At 55.2% G+C, this 16,067-nt stretch overlaps 4 protein-coding genes across 4 annotated transcripts in view; 2 read left to right on the top strand and 2 right to left on the bottom strand.

Moving 5' to 3' along the window:
• Positions 1–809: 809 nt before the first annotated feature.
• Positions 810–2,135, bottom strand: ERICH4 (glutamate-rich 4). The gene is made up of 2 exons (XM_012657061.1): positions 1,939–2,135; positions 810–1,270 (listed from the first exon to the last, which is right to left on the bottom strand). Exons 1-2 carry the CDS (start codon positions 2,110–2,112, stop codon positions 1,049–1,051), a joined length of 396 nt encoding a protein of 131 aa, XP_012512515.1. The 5' UTR covers positions 2,113–2,135; the 3' UTR covers positions 810–1,048.
• Positions 2,136–4,019: 1,884 nt separating this feature from the next.
• ATP5SL (ATP5S-like) lies at positions 4,020–9,866 on the top strand. Its single transcript, XM_012656958.1, has 6 exons — positions 4,020–4,037; positions 5,448–5,644; positions 7,030–7,110; positions 7,898–8,034; positions 8,156–8,318; positions 8,760–9,866. Exons 1-6 carry the CDS (start codon positions 4,020–4,022, stop codon positions 8,935–8,937), a joined length of 774 nt encoding a protein of 257 aa, XP_012512412.1. The 3' UTR covers positions 8,938–9,866.
• Positions 9,867–13,565: 3,699 nt separating this feature from the next.
• On the top strand, positions 13,566–14,759 carry B3GNT8 (UDP-GlcNAc:betaGal beta-1,3-N-acetylglucosaminyltransferase 8). Its single transcript, XM_012657062.1, has one exon. The coding sequence runs from the start codon at positions 13,566–13,568 to the stop codon at positions 14,757–14,759; it is 1,194 nt and encodes a 397-aa protein (XP_012512516.1).
• Positions 14,760–15,360: 601 nt separating this feature from the next.
• BCKDHA (branched chain keto acid dehydrogenase E1, alpha polypeptide) overlaps positions 15,361–16,067 on the bottom strand; it is a 19,312-nt gene continuing 18,605 nt past the window's right edge. The window contains exon 9 of the mRNA XM_012657068.1: positions 15,361–15,962. Coding sequence (XP_012512522.1) covers positions 15,737–15,962 — 226 coding nt within the window. The 3' untranslated portion in view covers positions 15,361–15,736. The remainder of the gene's footprint in view (positions 15,963–16,067) is intronic.

The raw sequence follows: 16,067 nt of genomic DNA on the forward strand, positions 1-16,067 counted from the left end.
CAGATATTTGCACACCACGTTCATAGCAGCGTTATTCCCAATGGACAAAAAAGATAGAAGGGACCCAAGTGTCCCTCGGCAGATGAAATGGAGTAGCCATGATGCAATGGGATACTACTCAGCCGTAGAAGGGGATGAAATACTGACTCATACTACAACACAGATGAACCTTTTTTTTTTCTCTTTTTTTTATGAATGGGGGTGGCCCCCATTCTACAAAATAGAATGAAAGCTCCCCACTTAAATGAACCGTGAAGACATCATGCTAAGTGAAATGCACCAGACGCAAAAGGACAAACATCCCACCTGTATGAGGTACCTAGAGTAGGCAGTTACATAGAAGCAGAAAGTAGAATGGTGGTGGCCAGGGGCTGGGGGAGACGGAAATGGAGTGTTATTGTTTAGCGGGTACGGAGTTTCAGCAGAAAAGATGGAAAGAGTTCTGGAGGTGGCTGGTGGTTATGGTTGCACATCATTGTGAATGGACTTAATGCCGATGAACCATACCCTTAAAAATGGTTAAAATGGTCAATTCTACGTTATGTATATTTAACTACAATAAAGAATTACAAGACAAACAGGTGAAATTAATTTTAGTAATATCTTATTTATACCAATACCACTCAAAATATTATAGTAAGCCTTTAAAACCTGGTGTGTGTTTTACGCTCACTGCACATCTCAATTCAGACTCGCCACGTTTCAGCAGCCACATGCAGCGAGTGGCTACCACACCGGACAGCATCGATCTACAATCTTGTCTGCAAGCATCTCCGTCATGTTTGCAAAGACCCGCGTCTCCCCAGCAGTGTGCAAAGGTCCATCTGCAAACGCACCTGCAGCTTCTCTGCGACCTCCCGCATCATCTGCAAACACACCTCCAGCTCACAGGCCAGTGCCTACGTCTCACTGCAGACATCTTCAGAGGAAGCACTTGCTCGAACAGCATGCTTGATTCCAAATCTGATTTGTCCTGCAAAGTTCCCCCCTCTTCTGCATACCTGTGCGGCTCATTTGGGTATCACTCGGAAAGCACACTGGCAGGGCCTCAGATGGTCATCTCAAAGTCAGGGGGGCTTGGGGCTGGGCAGGAGGCCCCCAGGTGTTCTTCCTCCTGCTTCCTCTGGGGCTCTTCATCCTCCTCCTCTTCCTCACAGCTGTCCTCCTCCTCTTCCAGGATGGTAACCAGATCCTCCTGGAGCGCTTTCATCTGCAGCCCCACGCTGCACAGCTGGCCCAGCAGCCGGACACCCGCTTGGCGCAGCTTCTCCTGCCAATAGAAAGGGTGTGTCACAGGCACGCTATCCATAGGGCAAGGGGTGGCTCCAGGAGCTGGGTGACAGCAGATCCCAGCTCAAATCCTGGCCCGTGACACTTGGGCAGGGTCTTCACTCTGCCCTGGGACCCTAACTGCCGTCCTGCTTCTCAGAGCATCTCTCGATCTCTACCTGTCTCTGTCTGTCTCTGCCTTTCCACTGTGCTTTCCCTCACTGTCTCTCTCTCAATCTTGGTCTCTTTGTCTCTCTTAGTATGTGTCCCTCTCTTGTTATTGCTGTTTCCTCCTGTCTGCCTCTGTCCTTATGTGTTTCTATGTCTTTGCATGTCCCTGTCTCTCTGTTCTTCTGTGTTTCTGTTCCCGCATTTCTCTGTGCCGGGCTTTGGCTGTCGCCATCTCTCTCTGTCTTAGATTCAGTCTGAATCTCTGTCTCTGTTCCTGCTCTCAGTTTCCGTCTCAGTCTTTCCACCTCTGTCTCTTTCTTTTGAGGTCTCTGCGTCTCTGTCTCTATTCCTGTCTCTCACTCTATGTCTCTGTCTCTTGCTGTCACTCAGATTCTGTCTTTCGATCTCCAGCCCTTTCTATTTTCATTCATTCATTCATTCATTCTTTCTCTCTCTCGCTCTCTCCCCATCTCCTGTGCCTTCAAACCCCTCACTCACCAGCTCCTCCCAGACCCACAGCAGACTCTCCCTGGCACCTCCAGTGTCTGTCCCTGGAGACGTGAGGGTCTGGCCAGGGCTGTCCACTGGGGAGACCCCCCTCAGGGCCCGTGGGGGTGGGCCCAGCCCCGGAGGCACCAGTCCAGCCTCCCTCAGCTGCCTCCACAGCTCCATGGGCTCTGAGCAGTGGCTGTCAGGAGCAGGAAGTAGCAAGGTCCAGGGTGACCCAGTTCCCTGGGGATCTGGGGGGAGGAGGGGAATAAAGGGCACTTGGCAGGGCTGGGGCTCCTGCGGAGGCATCCCAAAGTCCATTCTTCACAGAGAATCAACTGGCCTCATGTTTTTGTTTTTTGTTTTTCCTTCTGAAGTCTAACCTTAACTCTGCTCACAAGGATCCACACACAGCCTCTCTTGCAGAGGTCAAACTCCACCCCTCGCTGAGCACTCCACGGAGCTCAGTGTCTGTGGATGCCTGGCCCCGTCTGTCCTGCCCCTCCTGGGCCCTCCCACCTTGTCAGCCTCTCCTCAGCCTCCTTTGACCTGTGGCTTGCCCAAAGCTTGGTCCTTGCCTGTCCTCTCAGCTCAGGCCATCCTAGACCTTCCCGACCAGTGTTGCCTGGGGGCAGCAGTGGCTTCCAGGGGCTCCAAGAGAACGACCCCTCAGCTGGAGGGCCTCAGTGTCCAGGCTGCTGGCCTATGGCTGACCCACTGATGCTGCCGACCCTGGACTTGCCTGTGGTTATTTCACCGTCAGGGTGCACGGGTGTGGAAAAAGTCAGGCAGCATTGCAGGCCTTCCTCTGCCCTGAACCCCTCTTTCAGGCCCAAGCTGTTAAAATTTCACGTATATGTCACTGACTCCCAAGTCTCTGACTACAATCCTGAGACCTCCCTCCTGAGCTCCAGACCTCGACTCAGCAGCCCCGTCTGGATGTCACAGACACCTCAAGGTGAATATGATCAAAATGGAACTCTCAGCTGGGACCTACCTCACTGGATTCATTTCCTGTTGCTGCTACAACAAATAACCACACTCCCGGTGGCTTAAATCAACAGTTTTTCTCCCTGACCTGCTGCTCTCCCAGTTTCCCCATCTCCACTGTCCTTTTAGTTTTTCAAGCTGTTAACTTGACCTTCAACACAGATCCAGAATCTGAGCACTTCTCACCATTTCCACCGCTCCATCCCTCATCCTGTGCCCGTTCATCTCTTGCTTGGACTATTGCAGTAGCCCCTTTACTGGTCCCCTGCATCTACCCTTGCCCTCTAAGGTACATCCTCCACCTGGCAGAAATGGTCTTTACAAAATGTAAATCAGATTTTTACTCCACCCACTCCACCTTCCCTTGCCTGATCCTGGTTTTATTAATTAAATGACACAGTTTTTCAGCCACCTCATTCCCTGTTTTACGAAGGTAGCGAGTGAGAGCTGCAGGAACAAGGAAGCTCAGGGAGAATGCGACTGCAGTCTGGGGAAAGGAAGAAACTCTATTTTATTTTATTTTATTTTTTGAGACAGAGGCTCAGTCTGTTGCCCTGGATAGAGTGCCGCGGGGTCAGCCTAGCTCACAGCAACCTCAAACTCCTGGGCTCAAGCGATCCTTCTGCCTCTGTTTCCCAGGTAGCTGGGACTACAGGCATGCGCCACCATGCCCAGCTAATTTTTTCTATATATATTTTTAGTTGTCCAGCCAATTTATTTCTTTTTCTTTTTTAGGAGAGATGGCGGCGGGGGGGGGGGTCTCACTCTTGCTCAGGCTGGTCTCGAACTCCTGAGCTCAAGCAATCCTCCCGCCTCAGCCTCCCAGAGTGTTAGGATTACAGGCGTGAACTACCGCGCCTGGCCAGGAAGAAACTCTAGAACGAAGGACAGCCCATCCTCTCCCAGGGAAAGACTTTAGAGTCCTGTTTTAAGGCCCACGGCACTCTAAGTAATTCCTAAACCTGAGAAGAGTTAAAAAGTGCGTGTTCCTTTAAGAGGAGAGTTAGAAGACGGAGGGGGCGTGGCCACAAGAGAAGGCGTTCGCGATTGGAGTGGGCTAAGAAACGACCGGCCCCTTCCAGTGACGCTACACTAGCAACATGGCGGCGCCCAGGACGGTAGGTGACCGGAGCTCCTAGAGCCCCCGAAATTGAAGTTCTCTCTGCAGCCGTTGCCCTCAGGGCCTCTGTGGGCGGCCAAGAGAGCAAAGGGCCTTGAGGCAGCAGGAGCTTCTTCCGCCGAGCCCCACACTGGCAGCGCAGACCTATGACTACTGAGGGCTGGGAAGGATCCGAGGGGTCGCGGGCGTTGGAAGAGCTTCACCAGGAGATAAGGGGCGGGGACTTGGCGGAGAGAATCCTATAGGGATGAGAGAGTACGTTTCGAAGAGCGGCGCGTCTAGCCAATCAGAGGAAGGGATACTACTGCGCGCACGGGGAGCCAATGGGCAGGCAAGGGTGGGACCTCGAGGATTTGGAAGGGATTGGCCGAGAATTTGAGATTCAATCCTAGGGTAGAAGATAAATTTAAGGGAAATGCCTGGGAGTTTAAGGAATTTTTATAGAAAATCAAACGTATGATGGAGGCTGGGGGGTGGCCGATAGGTGAATTTGGTTGTTTTAAGGGAAGTATCTGGGAGAAATGAAGGAGAGAATTTGCGATATTTCGGTAACAGGATTTAGGAAGAATTGGGATCAAGGAATATAAATTTAGTGAAAATTAAAGAGGTTTGGAGCTTAAGAATTTTGAAGGAAAATAAGAGTTTGAGCAAAATTATCGAGAGATTTGAGAAAAACAAGAGAATTTGGTTAGAGCAAAGAGAAATTGGGGCAGATTAAGAGGCCACCTTGAAAATGAAATTGAACCGGCCCTGCAGCTAGAAAGTCTTGTGTTTAGGCTCATCTGACCTACTCAGTTATACTTTCAATGATCTTTTGTGCATCTGAAAAGCAAAACAGACAAACTCACAACGTAATAAATAGCGTTCTTTCCGACAACAAAAAAAGCGAAATTAAAGATTTCTTCCCTGTGATCACGCCTCACCATTTTTCTAACCTCCTCTTAAAGGGGCGTGCACTTTTCATTCTTCTCAGTGTAGGGATTACTCTGAGCGTGGTCCTCATGGTAAATTCTCTGCGTGGTTTGAAGAGAAATTAAGATTATATTTTGGGGAAAGAAATAGGTCATTCATAAAGACCCTGGGAGAAGAATTGGGTAAAATTAAGGGGTGAATTTGTGGGAAGTAAAAAGTCAGATCATGGAGGTTTTGAGAAACCTCCTTAGGTTTGAGAGAAAGTTAGGGGAAAAATTTAGGAAAACCAAGACTATTTGGCTAAATCAAGGAGAGAATTTAGGGCTGATTCAAGGGAAGAAATGGAGAAAAACATGGAGAAATTTCTGGAATCCCTAAGAATTGGAAGTTCTGAAAGGAGAACTTAGAGAAAGTCAGGAAGCAGAGGGGTTGAGGTTTATGGACCAAGAACTGGGGCATCCAAGCTGAGCTCCTCCTTTCCTCCCCCCCACCCCAGTCCCTGCGCCTGGTGGCAGCCATATGGAGTGGGAGTACCAGGGGCATCCACGGCCTGGGTGGGGCAGCAGCTCCAGAGGGCAGTCAGAAGAAGGGAAAAACACTGCTCCAGTTCCTGTCTGACCACTTCTATGACGTGGAGTTTCTGAGGGAGTACTTGCTCCAAAGGCAGATGTTGAAAGTGCATCAGGAAAATCGGTGAGAACCCCTAGCCTGCAAGACCTTGTGGAGACCTACTGCTCAGGCTTCACCAGTCAAAGCCCAGATCCTGCCCTTACCATTCCCAAGTAGCACCTTGGGTTCTAATGCCAGCGTTGCTGACTCCTGCATCTTCCTTTCCAGCCCACACCCTCTCAAGAACTCCAGTTCATATAAACAAGTCGCTACCCACCAGCTCCACTTGGCGGTATAGCTAGCATCTCAATCCTAACATGGCTAAAACCAAACCCTGATTTCTTCCTAAAAAAAAATCTCACCCCTAGGCCTTCCCTATCCCAGTAACCAGTAACGCTGCCCACCCACTTGTTCAAGCCAAATTTTGAGGAGTCATCCCTGATTCTTCTCTCTGCCCTCCACACCCAGTCCATCAATAAAGTACTAGACTATCCCAAATTTGACCAGTTTTTACTGCTTCCACTCTTAGTAGCCTGGTCCAAGCCCCTTTGTTTTATGGCTGGATTACTGCAGTAACCTCCTAACTGGTTACCTTCCACCCCGTATACTCCATTATAGGCCACAAAACAGTTAAAGGACTCTTAAAAAAGTAAAATAGATAACATTGCCGCCCTGCTTAAAACCCTCAAGTGGTTTCCAATTGCAACTACAATAAAAGCCAGTCTCCAAGGCCTAAAACCTGTCCCCTACTGAGCTTTGAGACCCCCTCCCGGGAACTCCCCTCACCCTCATCAGCATAACATCCTTATTGCTGTTTGCTCAGCCATCATAATTCAAGCCTTCAAGCCTTTGCACTCTGTTCCCTCTCACCACTCAAGTCTCTGATCAAATGTCACCTCCTTGCCAGGTACGAGCTGTAATCCCAGCTACTCAGGAGGCTGAAGCGGGAAGATCCCTTGAAGCTAGGAGTTTGAGACCAGCTTGGGCAATGTAGCAAGCCCGTCTCTAAAAAAATTTTTTTTTTAATGAGCCAAGCATGGTGGCATGTGCCTGTAGTCCCCAGCTGCTGAGGAAGCTGATGCAGGAGGATCCCTCGAGCCCAAGGGTTCGTGACCAGTTCATGTCAACTCCTCCAAGAAGCATTTCTTAACACCCAGTAGATCAGCCTCTGCCGTCCCCAGCCCCGAGCCAAGCCACTCCCAGTCAGCCTCTCTGCTTTATTTTGTCATGGAATTGATATTCTCTGCAGTTCGCCACGGCTTCCTGGCTTGTTGTCTGTCTCCCTCTGTAAAATAGCTTGACAAAGGCAGGGATGTTCTCTGCTTTGGTCACCATTGTACCCCAGTGCCCAGCACTTAATAGGCGCAATTAATATTTGCAGCCTGACTTGGACTCTGACCCTCCAAGCAGTGTTGGGGAGGGGGGTGGCGTTCCCCAGGCCTCACCCTCAGCTGCCATTTTCTCCTCAGATCCTTCGCATACATCGCAGAGAAACACGGCCCGTACGTCGCAGGTGCCTGCTTCATCCTGAAGCAGGGAGGCGCGGTCAAGTATGACAGCTAAGGTGTTAAAACGGGGTTGGGGGGAGGTGGCGGGGCATCTCTCACACCCAGCCTCTGCAGCCAGACAGGCTTCACTGGGGGTCCCCTAGTCTCTGCCACCTACTGGCTGTGTGGTTGGGACTTACTGTTGAGCTTCAGTTTTGTCATCTGTGAAATGGGATGGTGATCATACCTAACCCGCAAGGTTCGCTGTAAAGACCGAATGGGATTTTGCAATCTAAACCTTTGCAACGAGGCCTGCACAGTATATGTGCTCAGCGTTCCTTTTTCTTTCTTTCCTCCTTCCCCCCTCCTTTCTCCTTCTTCCCTTTCTCCTCCTCCCTTTGTTTTTTATTTTTTTCTTCTTTTTTGGAAAACACAATTCACGTAGACTTCATCTACCCCTCATCTTTGTTTCAATTAAAACTTCCATTGAGTTTGAGCACTTCCTCCAGCAACTGCCTTCGAAACGGTGTACATGTTTGAAAATGTCCCTTCACTTTGCCCGTCTTCAGGGATTCTTGCGTTCTTGTGTGGTTGCTCTTACGTCATCAGTGATCTCTCTGACCCTCATTCTCCGGATATGTGAAATTGGCAAAACATTCCATCTTTGTTCAGACTGTCACGGGATCCAATAAAACCACACACGAGAGCACTTAGTACAGGGCCTGGTGTATAGGACGCACACCAGATACAGTACAATAATTTTATTATATGAGGCTGGGGAGAATTCTCAGAGGTTGGAGCCTGGGAAGAATGGGGTACTCCGCCAACGCTCCCTCTTTTCCTCTTCCAGGTTTCAGAACAAGGAATGGATCAGGCCAGATGAGCGTGGCCGTTTCCCTCTTGAGTTCTCGGAGTTCCCCGGGGTACCTGTAGAGGCCGTGGATGCCAGCGGCTGCGCCATCAACTACGATGGCCTGGACAATGTCTGTGAGTGGGGTGCGGTGGGGGTCGGCAGGGTGGGGTGGAGATGGGACAAGCCTATGCACTCTCCCTTCGGTGGTGGGCTCCAGAGGGCTCTTGGTGCCATCCTGCCCTCTCCCCCCTGCAGTGCTCCTGAAGGAGCTCCGGTCCTTGTCGCTGCGGCGCTGCCCCAACGTGGATGACTGGTGTCTCAGCCACCTCCACCCACTGGCCAACTCATTGCAGGAGCTCTCACTGGCCGGCTGCCCCCACGTCTCCGAACGAGGCCTCGCCTGCCTCCACCACCTCCAGTAAGACCTCGGCTCAGGCCGCCCCGTGCCAGGGCACCTCCCACACAACACAGACGCCGGAGAGAAATTGGGGGTGGGGGCGGGTGCTGTTGGGCAGTTTCCCATAGCCCCCCGCCTCCATCAAAACCTAGAGTGTTCGTGGTGGCCGAGCACAGGGGAGCAGTTGCAGTGAGGCTCTGGGAGAATGAAATGACTCTGGGGTTTTTTTTTTTCCTTTATTTTGATGAAATGCCCTGATATCTACACTGTTGCTGACCAGTGGGAGCAGGGGCGCCTGTCTGCGGTTAACACAGTGGATTTCATGTGCTTGGACAGCTATAAAGATTTATTTTTATTTTAAGAAGCTAGGGTTGAAATTGGGGCCAATCCCCCCACCGCTCCCTGCCACACACACACAAATGCTATCCTTACACTGGCTTCCTGCCCTTCTTGCCCCTTCAGAAACCTCCGCAGGCTGGACATCTCGGATCTCCCTGCTGTGTCCAACCCAGGCCTCACTCGGATCTTGGTGGAGGAGATGCTGCCCAACTGCGAGGTTGTGGGGGCCGACTGGGCCCAGGGCCTGAATTCGGAGCCGGAGGAGCAGCCTCAGGACAGAGCCAGCCCCGTCCACGTGTAGCCTGCAGCCCCCTCCCACCTCCAGTGGGGTCTCGGTGTGGCGTGTGGGATGTCTGATCGCTCGCTAGGCCTCTGGCTTCCAGTCGGGTTCAGCGTGGGCGTGGGGGTGTGGCACTGGCAGGTCAGAGGGAGGAGAGCGTGAGGTGGGGGTATGGATTCCTGGCTGTCCCTGGCTGAAGGTCACGGCTCCTGTCATCCCGTCAGGCAGCCCTTTCCATGCACCTCTCCTTCCGCTGCCTCCTCGGGCCTAGGGAGGTGGAGGCTTGGGCGTCAGTAGCCCCAGAAAGCTGCACTCATCTTCGTGGTCTCCCCACACTTGGCCCACACCTTGTCAAGAGACTCTTCTCAAGTCGTCCTCAATTGCATGTGCTGCCATTTCTTGCAGGGACCCTCACTGATACAGGGGGTGCTCCTGGCAGTTTACAGGGATGTTTCTTCCCTGTGTGGGACTGTCCTGCTCGCTGTAGGAGGTACGGCGTCCTTGGCCTACACTCGCTGAAGGCCAGTAGCACCCCGAGTCCCATGGGGTTGCCAGTTATTGATTCATCGACTGTCAGCTCCAAATTCAGCTTTTTTGTCTGCTCTGTGAAAATGGATCTGGGCCTTTGAAATACACTTTTCCTTTGCTAACTAGCATGCCAGGCTTTGTCAGTAGAGGGCACTCGAGAGACGCAGCAGGAGGAAAGGAATTTCCTTCCTGGTTCCTGTTGGGTGTGTTGTGTCTGGGTGCTGCGGTGCCTGGCTTCCCCAGCACCCAGCTCCTGCGGTGCCAGACGGTCAGCAGCTGCTCCTGGCACCCTCCACAGGGGGTACAACGCCTCCACTGAGGCACCTTTCTGTGAGCAACTGTCCCCAGCACCCCAGTTGGATTTCCAGTCAATTCAGAGGCATTTTTGCCAGTAAATCCCTCATTATCCCAATTAAAGTCAATAATTTATATTAAATTTTCCCTGTTCAAGTTACTCTGGCTTTTCTCTCCTGACTGGACCCAGATGGACACAGAATTGCTACCTGGAGTATCCCAGGAGACAGACTCAAAAGATGGGATTCAGGGATATGTTTGGTTGTGCTTTTGGGCTTGTGCACAGTGCTGAGCTCTTGCTCATGGGAAAGAGGGTTCTAGAAACCCACAGCGTGCAGTGGTATCGCAGTCCTGCTGCCACCTGTGGCTGACCGTGATGAGGGGCCAACCGAAGCACGAGCCCTGGAAGCCCCCGTGGCTGCTGTGCTTGTTGGCAGCCGTGGCATTAGCGACAGCTCTGAAGACCAGGGTGCTGGGTAGGTCCTTTGGGGTGCCCTTGAGTGCTTACAAATAGTGTCGAGCTCGGGTCTGTTAACTGACCTCAAGTCACAAGTTCTCTAGTCTGAGAACTAGAGAGCTTCCATGAGAGCCCCAAAAGCTTTTACGTCTCTGGAAGGGGGTCATCTAGTTGGACCCAGAGTAAACAGGCAATCTGGAACCTCTACGTCACTCCGAGCCTCCCTTACCAGTGTCTGTGGAACCTACCAGCTTCCTGTGCTTGGAAACTTTGTGATGAGCACGCCAGGGTCAGAGGACTTGAAAGGGGACATCCATTCTTCTTAAGACTCACCACAGGTGTCCCCTGCTGCCCCTAGACCCGGAAATACCTAGGGTCAATCGCAGCTTACCCACTGGGACTCAGGAGGGAGCAGCTTGTACACTAAAGAATGACAAGACTTTGGCCGGGCGCGGTGGCTCACGCCTGTAATCCTAGCACTCTGGGGGCCGAGGTGGGCGGACTGTTTGAGCTCAGGAGTTCGAGACCAGCCTGAGCAAGAGCGAGACCCCGTCTCTACTAAAATTAGAAAGAAATTAATCGGACAACTAAAAATATATAGAAAAAAATTAGCCGGGCATGGTGGCGCATGCCTGTAGTCCCAGCTACTCGGGAGGCTGAGGCAGGAGGATCGCTTGAGCCCAGGAGTTTGAGGTTGCTGTGAGCTAGGCTGACGCCACGGCACTCACTCTAGCCCGGGCAACAGAGTGAGACTCTGTCTCAAAAAAAAAAAAAAAAAGAACGACAAGACTTTGCAAATACAAGGACGGTCAGAAACCTGGCAAATGTGTGCAGAAGCCGATCTTAGGTTCTTAGACCAGTAAGGTGGCCATGACACTAGCTCAGGCCAAATTCACTGGCATGAGCGCGCTTACTGGAGGGTCCAGGCTTAATGGGTTACTTGGTGCCGCGGGAAGTGGCTCTAATAGCTTACTCGGCTGGCTGACCAGAACTTGGACCCAATAGTGGCCTACAGGTGCTGAGGCTGAGAGACCAGCACTGACCTGACGTGGATGAGGGAGGACTCCACAGGCTTAGGGAGACAGAAACGTTGGATTCGGCCGGCGCATTCACCCCCCAGCTATGTTCCCTAGGATGGCAGCTCTTACCAGCCAGTCCCTCATCATGCCAATCCCGTGTTACAGTTCATCATTCTGTGTGTTGAACTTTCTCCTGTTCCAATTGCTGTGTGATTTCTCTCTCCTGATTGGACACGGACTGATGCACAAAGCAAACAGAACTGTATACTCGGACTTCCCAACCCCCCCAGGAGGGGCGGTGCTGCCCCTGCTCAAGAACCTCTGCACCCCTGGGGCGAAGCTAGGTGAGCCAGGAGAGCTGTGGGGGGGCGAGGGACTCCCTCCCAGCCCTCGCCACAGCCCCGGCTGTCGTTTCCCACTCTAGCTGTTATTCCATTAGCGTTCACCACTTCCCCCCACTCTTCCTCCAGCTGTTCCCACGGGCTCCATTATTCCAACCTGGGGGGAGGAAGTCAGGCTGGACAGATAAAATGCAGCTGGCAGACTGGGTTCCTAAGATGATCTGGAGAGTCCCTCCCCAAATCAGGGTGGAGTGACAGGCCAGGCTTAGTGGGGGGCAATAGTCCCACCCCAGGTCCTGGGAGGTCCCCAGACAACTGATGCAGCCCCAACAGCAGAGGCCTCTGGGGGGTAGGGATGTAAACAGTCAGACACCCTCTCCCGTCCCGGAGGGCCGGATGTGAGTGTTCCTGGAGTCACAGTGCAGCCTGGGGACAGGCTGAGTCCCAGGGCGAGGCTGACTCCAGGGCTAGAGGGAGGGGCAGGCAGCCCAGGCTCCAAAGGGGATGGAGGAGGTGCAGGGTCACCTTAGCCCCGGGGCTCCCTGTCGCCCCACTCCTCAGGCTCCATTGCCCAGTGGCTCGGCTCCCCCTTCCGCATGTTCCTGCTCCCCAGCTCCCTTCACCTCTTCCAGGGTCTGGCCCTGTGTTCTGAGTCCCTCCCTCTGCCCTCCACCTGCCTCTCTAAACCTCATCTTCTCCCCAGCACCCCATGGGGCCTGCTGGCCACTCTTTATCTTTCTTGCTGTCTCCATCTTCCTCCTCTCCCTCTTCCCCAGCTCCCTCCATCTCCTGTCTCACCCGCTCGGCCCTCTCCTCTCTGTGCTGCCCGCCTGAGGTCTCCTGGCTGTCCTCCCTCTCCAGGATGTCTCTGTCTCTCCTCCTCCTCACCAGCCCCTTTCCCCACCCGCACCCGGACTCTGGGCAGTGACAACAGACATCCCTATCTCAGGCGGCCGTCCGTCCCCACTCAGCACATTCACGGCTCCCCGCACCGCCTCCCTGCACGGCCCAGCGCCAGCCCCTCGGCCTCTGTGGCGCTCGGCCTCCCGTGGTCACTCTGACACTCCCCGCCCTGGCCCAGCCTCGCCCTCCCCTGGACTCACTCCCCAGGCCCTGGCTCTCCCCTCCAGGCCTTGCAAGGTTCCCCGTCTGTCTCTGTGGCCTCCGCCTGCACCTTTCCTGCTGTCTCACCAGAAAACCAGCCCTAACACGCCAGAGCCCCATCTCCCAGGTCGCCTCTGCCCTCCTCCTTCCTTCCCTCCTGCCTCAGCCCCGCCCCGGCCCCTCCCGGCCCCTGGGGCCCTGCCTGCTCCCACTCTCCTCTCCTCCCCGCCCCTCTGGACGGGCTGGGCTGGGCCGGGCGGGTAGAACGCGCTGCCGCACGGGCAAGGGCAGGACAGAGGGAGCTGAGGGAGGCCCTGACCAGAGGCCCGGCGGCGCCGGAGCTGGTGGGAGTCGGACCCAAAGGTAAAGCGGAGCCAGATGCGGGGCTCCCGGCCCCTGGAGTGGGGATGTTGGCGGGAGGTAGGCTGGGTTTCTAAGAAGGTGGAAGGAACTAAGCCCATCGAGCTAGGAATCAAGGGATCCTAGTTTCTCAGTGAGAAGGATGAATGAAGGGACAGAGGGAGGAAATAGGAAGGTGGAGGGGTCCTGGTCCCCTAGTCTCTGGGGTGGAGCCCTCCTGGGCTTCTAGGAAGAGGTAGACCTGACTTCTCCAAAGGTGGGGTTGGACCGAGAGTTGAAAGAACGGGCGCTGGAATGGGGCTGGAATCAGGGATTCTGAGGTCTAGAGATGGGGAAAGTTGGGTCCTCGGGTTGGAGGAGCTTTTTAGGGTCTGGGACTGAGAGAAGCCGTCACAAGGGTTGGCAGGGACTGTGGGAGATGTGAGGCTGTTTGCCTGGGGCCTGGCGGGGCCCTCTCTGGAGGCCATCCCCGCACCCCAAAGGCCTCCGTGGCTCCCTTGTGGCTCCCTTGTAGCTCCCGTGGCTGCCCCGTCCCCGGGCCGGGTCATGCGCTGCCCCAAGTGCCTTCTCTGCCTGTCAGCACTGCTCACGCTCCTGGGCCTCAAAGTGTACATCGAGTGGACATCCGAGTCCCGGCTCAGCAAGGCCTACCCTGGACCCCGGGGCACCTTGCCAGGCCCCACGCTGGCCAACCCTGAGCCCACCCTGCCCGCCAACCTCTCGGCCCGCCTAGGTCAGACTGGCCCACTGCCCTCGGCTTACTGGAACCAGCAGCAGTGGCGGCTGGGGACCCTGCCCAGTGGGGACAGCGCTGAGGCAGGGGGCTGCCAGACTTGGGGGGCTGCTGCCGCTGCTGAGATCCCTGACTTTGCCACCTACCCTGAGGACCTCCGCCGCTTCTTGCTGTCAGCAGCCTGCCGGAGCTTCCCACGGTGGCTGCCCAGAGCTGGTGGTGGCCAAGTGGCCGGCTGCTCGGATACCAACGTCCCCTACCTGCTGTTGGCTGTCAAGTCAGAACCAGGGCGCTTTGCGGAACGACAGGCCGTGAGGGAGACGTGGGGCAGTCCAGCTCCTGAGATCCGGCTGCTCTTCCTGCTGGGGTCCCCCGTGGGTGAGGCCGGGCCTGACCTAAGCTCACTGGTGGCCTGGGAGAGCCATCGCTACGGGGACCTGCTGCTCTGGGACTTCCTTGATGTCCCCTTCAACCGGACACTCAAAGACCTGCTGTTGCTGGCCTGGCTGGGCAACCACTGCCCTGATGTGACTTTTGTCCTGCAAGTTCAAGATGACGCCTTTGTGCATACCCCAGCCCTGCTGGATCACCTGCAGGCCCTGCCACCCACCTGGGCCCGGAGCCTCTACCTGGGTGAGGTCTTTAACCAGGCCACACCCCTCCGGAAGCCTGGAGGACCCTTCTATGTGCCTGGGTCCTTCTTCGAAGGTGGCTACCCGGCCTACGCAAGTGGAGGTGGCTATGTCATCGCAGGGCGCCTGGCACCCTGGCTGCTACAGGCTGCAGCCCGCGTGGCACCCTTTCCCTTCGACGATGTCTACACCGGCCTCTGCTTCCGTGCCCTGGGGCTGGTGCCCCGGGCCCACCCAGGCTTCCTCACAGCCTGGCCGGCAGAGCGCACTACGAACCGCTGCGCTGTCCGAGACCTGCTGCTGGTGCGGCCCCTCAGCCCCCAGGACAGCATTCGGCTCTGGAAACAACTGCGGGACCCACAGCACCAGTGCTGAGCCTCCGTGGGGAGGACGGGGACGGGAAGGGCTGACCTGGCTTGGGCCTCCGAGGCCTGCACCTTGCTCAGCCCCTTCTCCCAGGCCTTGATGTGCGGGAGGAGGGCCTAGAACCCAGACTGTTTGAGCCACTCCTGGGCCTCCTGGCCAAGCAGGATGGGGCCACAGACAGTTTTTGTCTACTTTTTGTTTTCTGAAAAACATGCACTCCCCACTCTGAGGCCTGGAGTTGTGTTTGCGTCTGTGGGGCCCCAAGTGGTATGGTGCAGCGCTCAGCCACGCCCTGACCTGCACACTGATGCTCCCCTACACTGGGCAGGGCTGGCTCTGATGGGCCTCATGGTCCCTTTGCTGGACCAGGCTTGCCCCATTCTGAGGGACAGCAGGAGACCAACTCTGGAGGACCCCCACCCCAACCCTGTCTGCTGAAGCTGACTCTGCAGCTTGCGCAAGTTTCCAGGGGAAGCAGCTATCTCAACCGGCGTGGCCTTATTCATGTAAAGTGCAAAGGCTGGGGCCAGGCCTAAATCAGTCTTGCCAAACTCTCCCCACACCGGCAAACTCCAGGAAACAGAGAGCAGAGGTGGAACGGGAGCCAGATGCAGAGACCGTTTATTCACCCTCTCTGCTGACCACCGCGCATGCTCCGCAGGTTCTGCTGCCTACCACGCCCACCCCAAACCCAGGGGCTGCAGGGCCTGCAGACACCCTCGCCCAGCCTGGGAGAAGGCCCAGTAGCAACAGGTGAACCGGGGCTGACAGCCTCAGCAACCGCTGCCACCTCGGAATGTAACAGCCTGGAGGGGCAGGACTGGGGAGTGGGAGCCACCTGTTATGGTCTCAGGCACCACCTGGCCCCTGAGTATTCAGACAGAGCTGGCTGGAGAAGGGGCAATGTCCTGCCAGCTCTCCTCGCTCCCCTGAGTGGGGCTGCCTCCCTGGCGGTTGAAGGTGGGTGGGGGTAGAGTGACCGGGCCTCACTTCTCGAAGTGGTCCAGGGGGTAGTGCTCCCCGTAGGTCTGCAGGTGACGGGCTAGGGACTCCTGCTGCTTGCGGAGCTGGGCGGGCATCTCTTGATACACGTCTGAGAAGAGCAGGTTGGGGTTGGGCTTCAGCTTCCGCTCAGCCTGCTCAAAGGCCTCCATCACCTGCGGGAACACAGGACGGTGGTCAGACAGCTCCTCCCACCCAGAGCCCTCCCTCCTCCTGTGGGACCTTGGCAAGGGGCTCTGGGCCTTTGTGTTCCCATCTGGACAAGGCAGATGGTCATCGTCACGGGGGTGTAACGAACACACCCAGACCCCAGCA

This window comes from Propithecus coquereli, unplaced genomic scaffold (assembly GCF_000956105.1).
Source record: "Propithecus coquereli isolate 6110/MARCELLA unplaced genomic scaffold, Pcoq_1.0 Scaffold53, whole genome shotgun sequence".
Lineage (NCBI taxonomy): Eukaryota > Metazoa > Chordata > Mammalia > Primates > Indriidae > Propithecus > Propithecus coquereli.

Coding starts and splice junctions, on each gene's coding strand:
- ERICH4 (XM_012657061.1), bottom strand. CDS start 2,112: ATGGAGCTGTGGAGGCAGCTGAGGGAGGCTGGACTGGTGCCTCCGGGG. Junction 1,271..1,938: donor TGTGGGTCTGGGAGGAGCTG/GTGAGTGAGGGG, acceptor TTCTATTGGCAG/GAGAAGCTGCGCCAAGCGGG.
- ATP5SL (XM_012656958.1), top strand. Junction 7,111..7,897: donor AAGCAGGGAGGCGCGGTCAA/GTATGACAGCTA, acceptor TTCCTCTTCCAG/GTTTCAGAACAAGGAATGGA. Junction 8,035..8,155: donor CGATGGCCTGGACAATGTCT/GTGAGTGGGGTG, acceptor TCCCCCCTGCAG/TGCTCCTGAAGGAGCTCCGG.
- B3GNT8 (XM_012657062.1), top strand. CDS start 13,566: ATGCGCTGCCCCAAGTGCCTTCTCTGCCTGTCAGCACTGCTCACGCTC.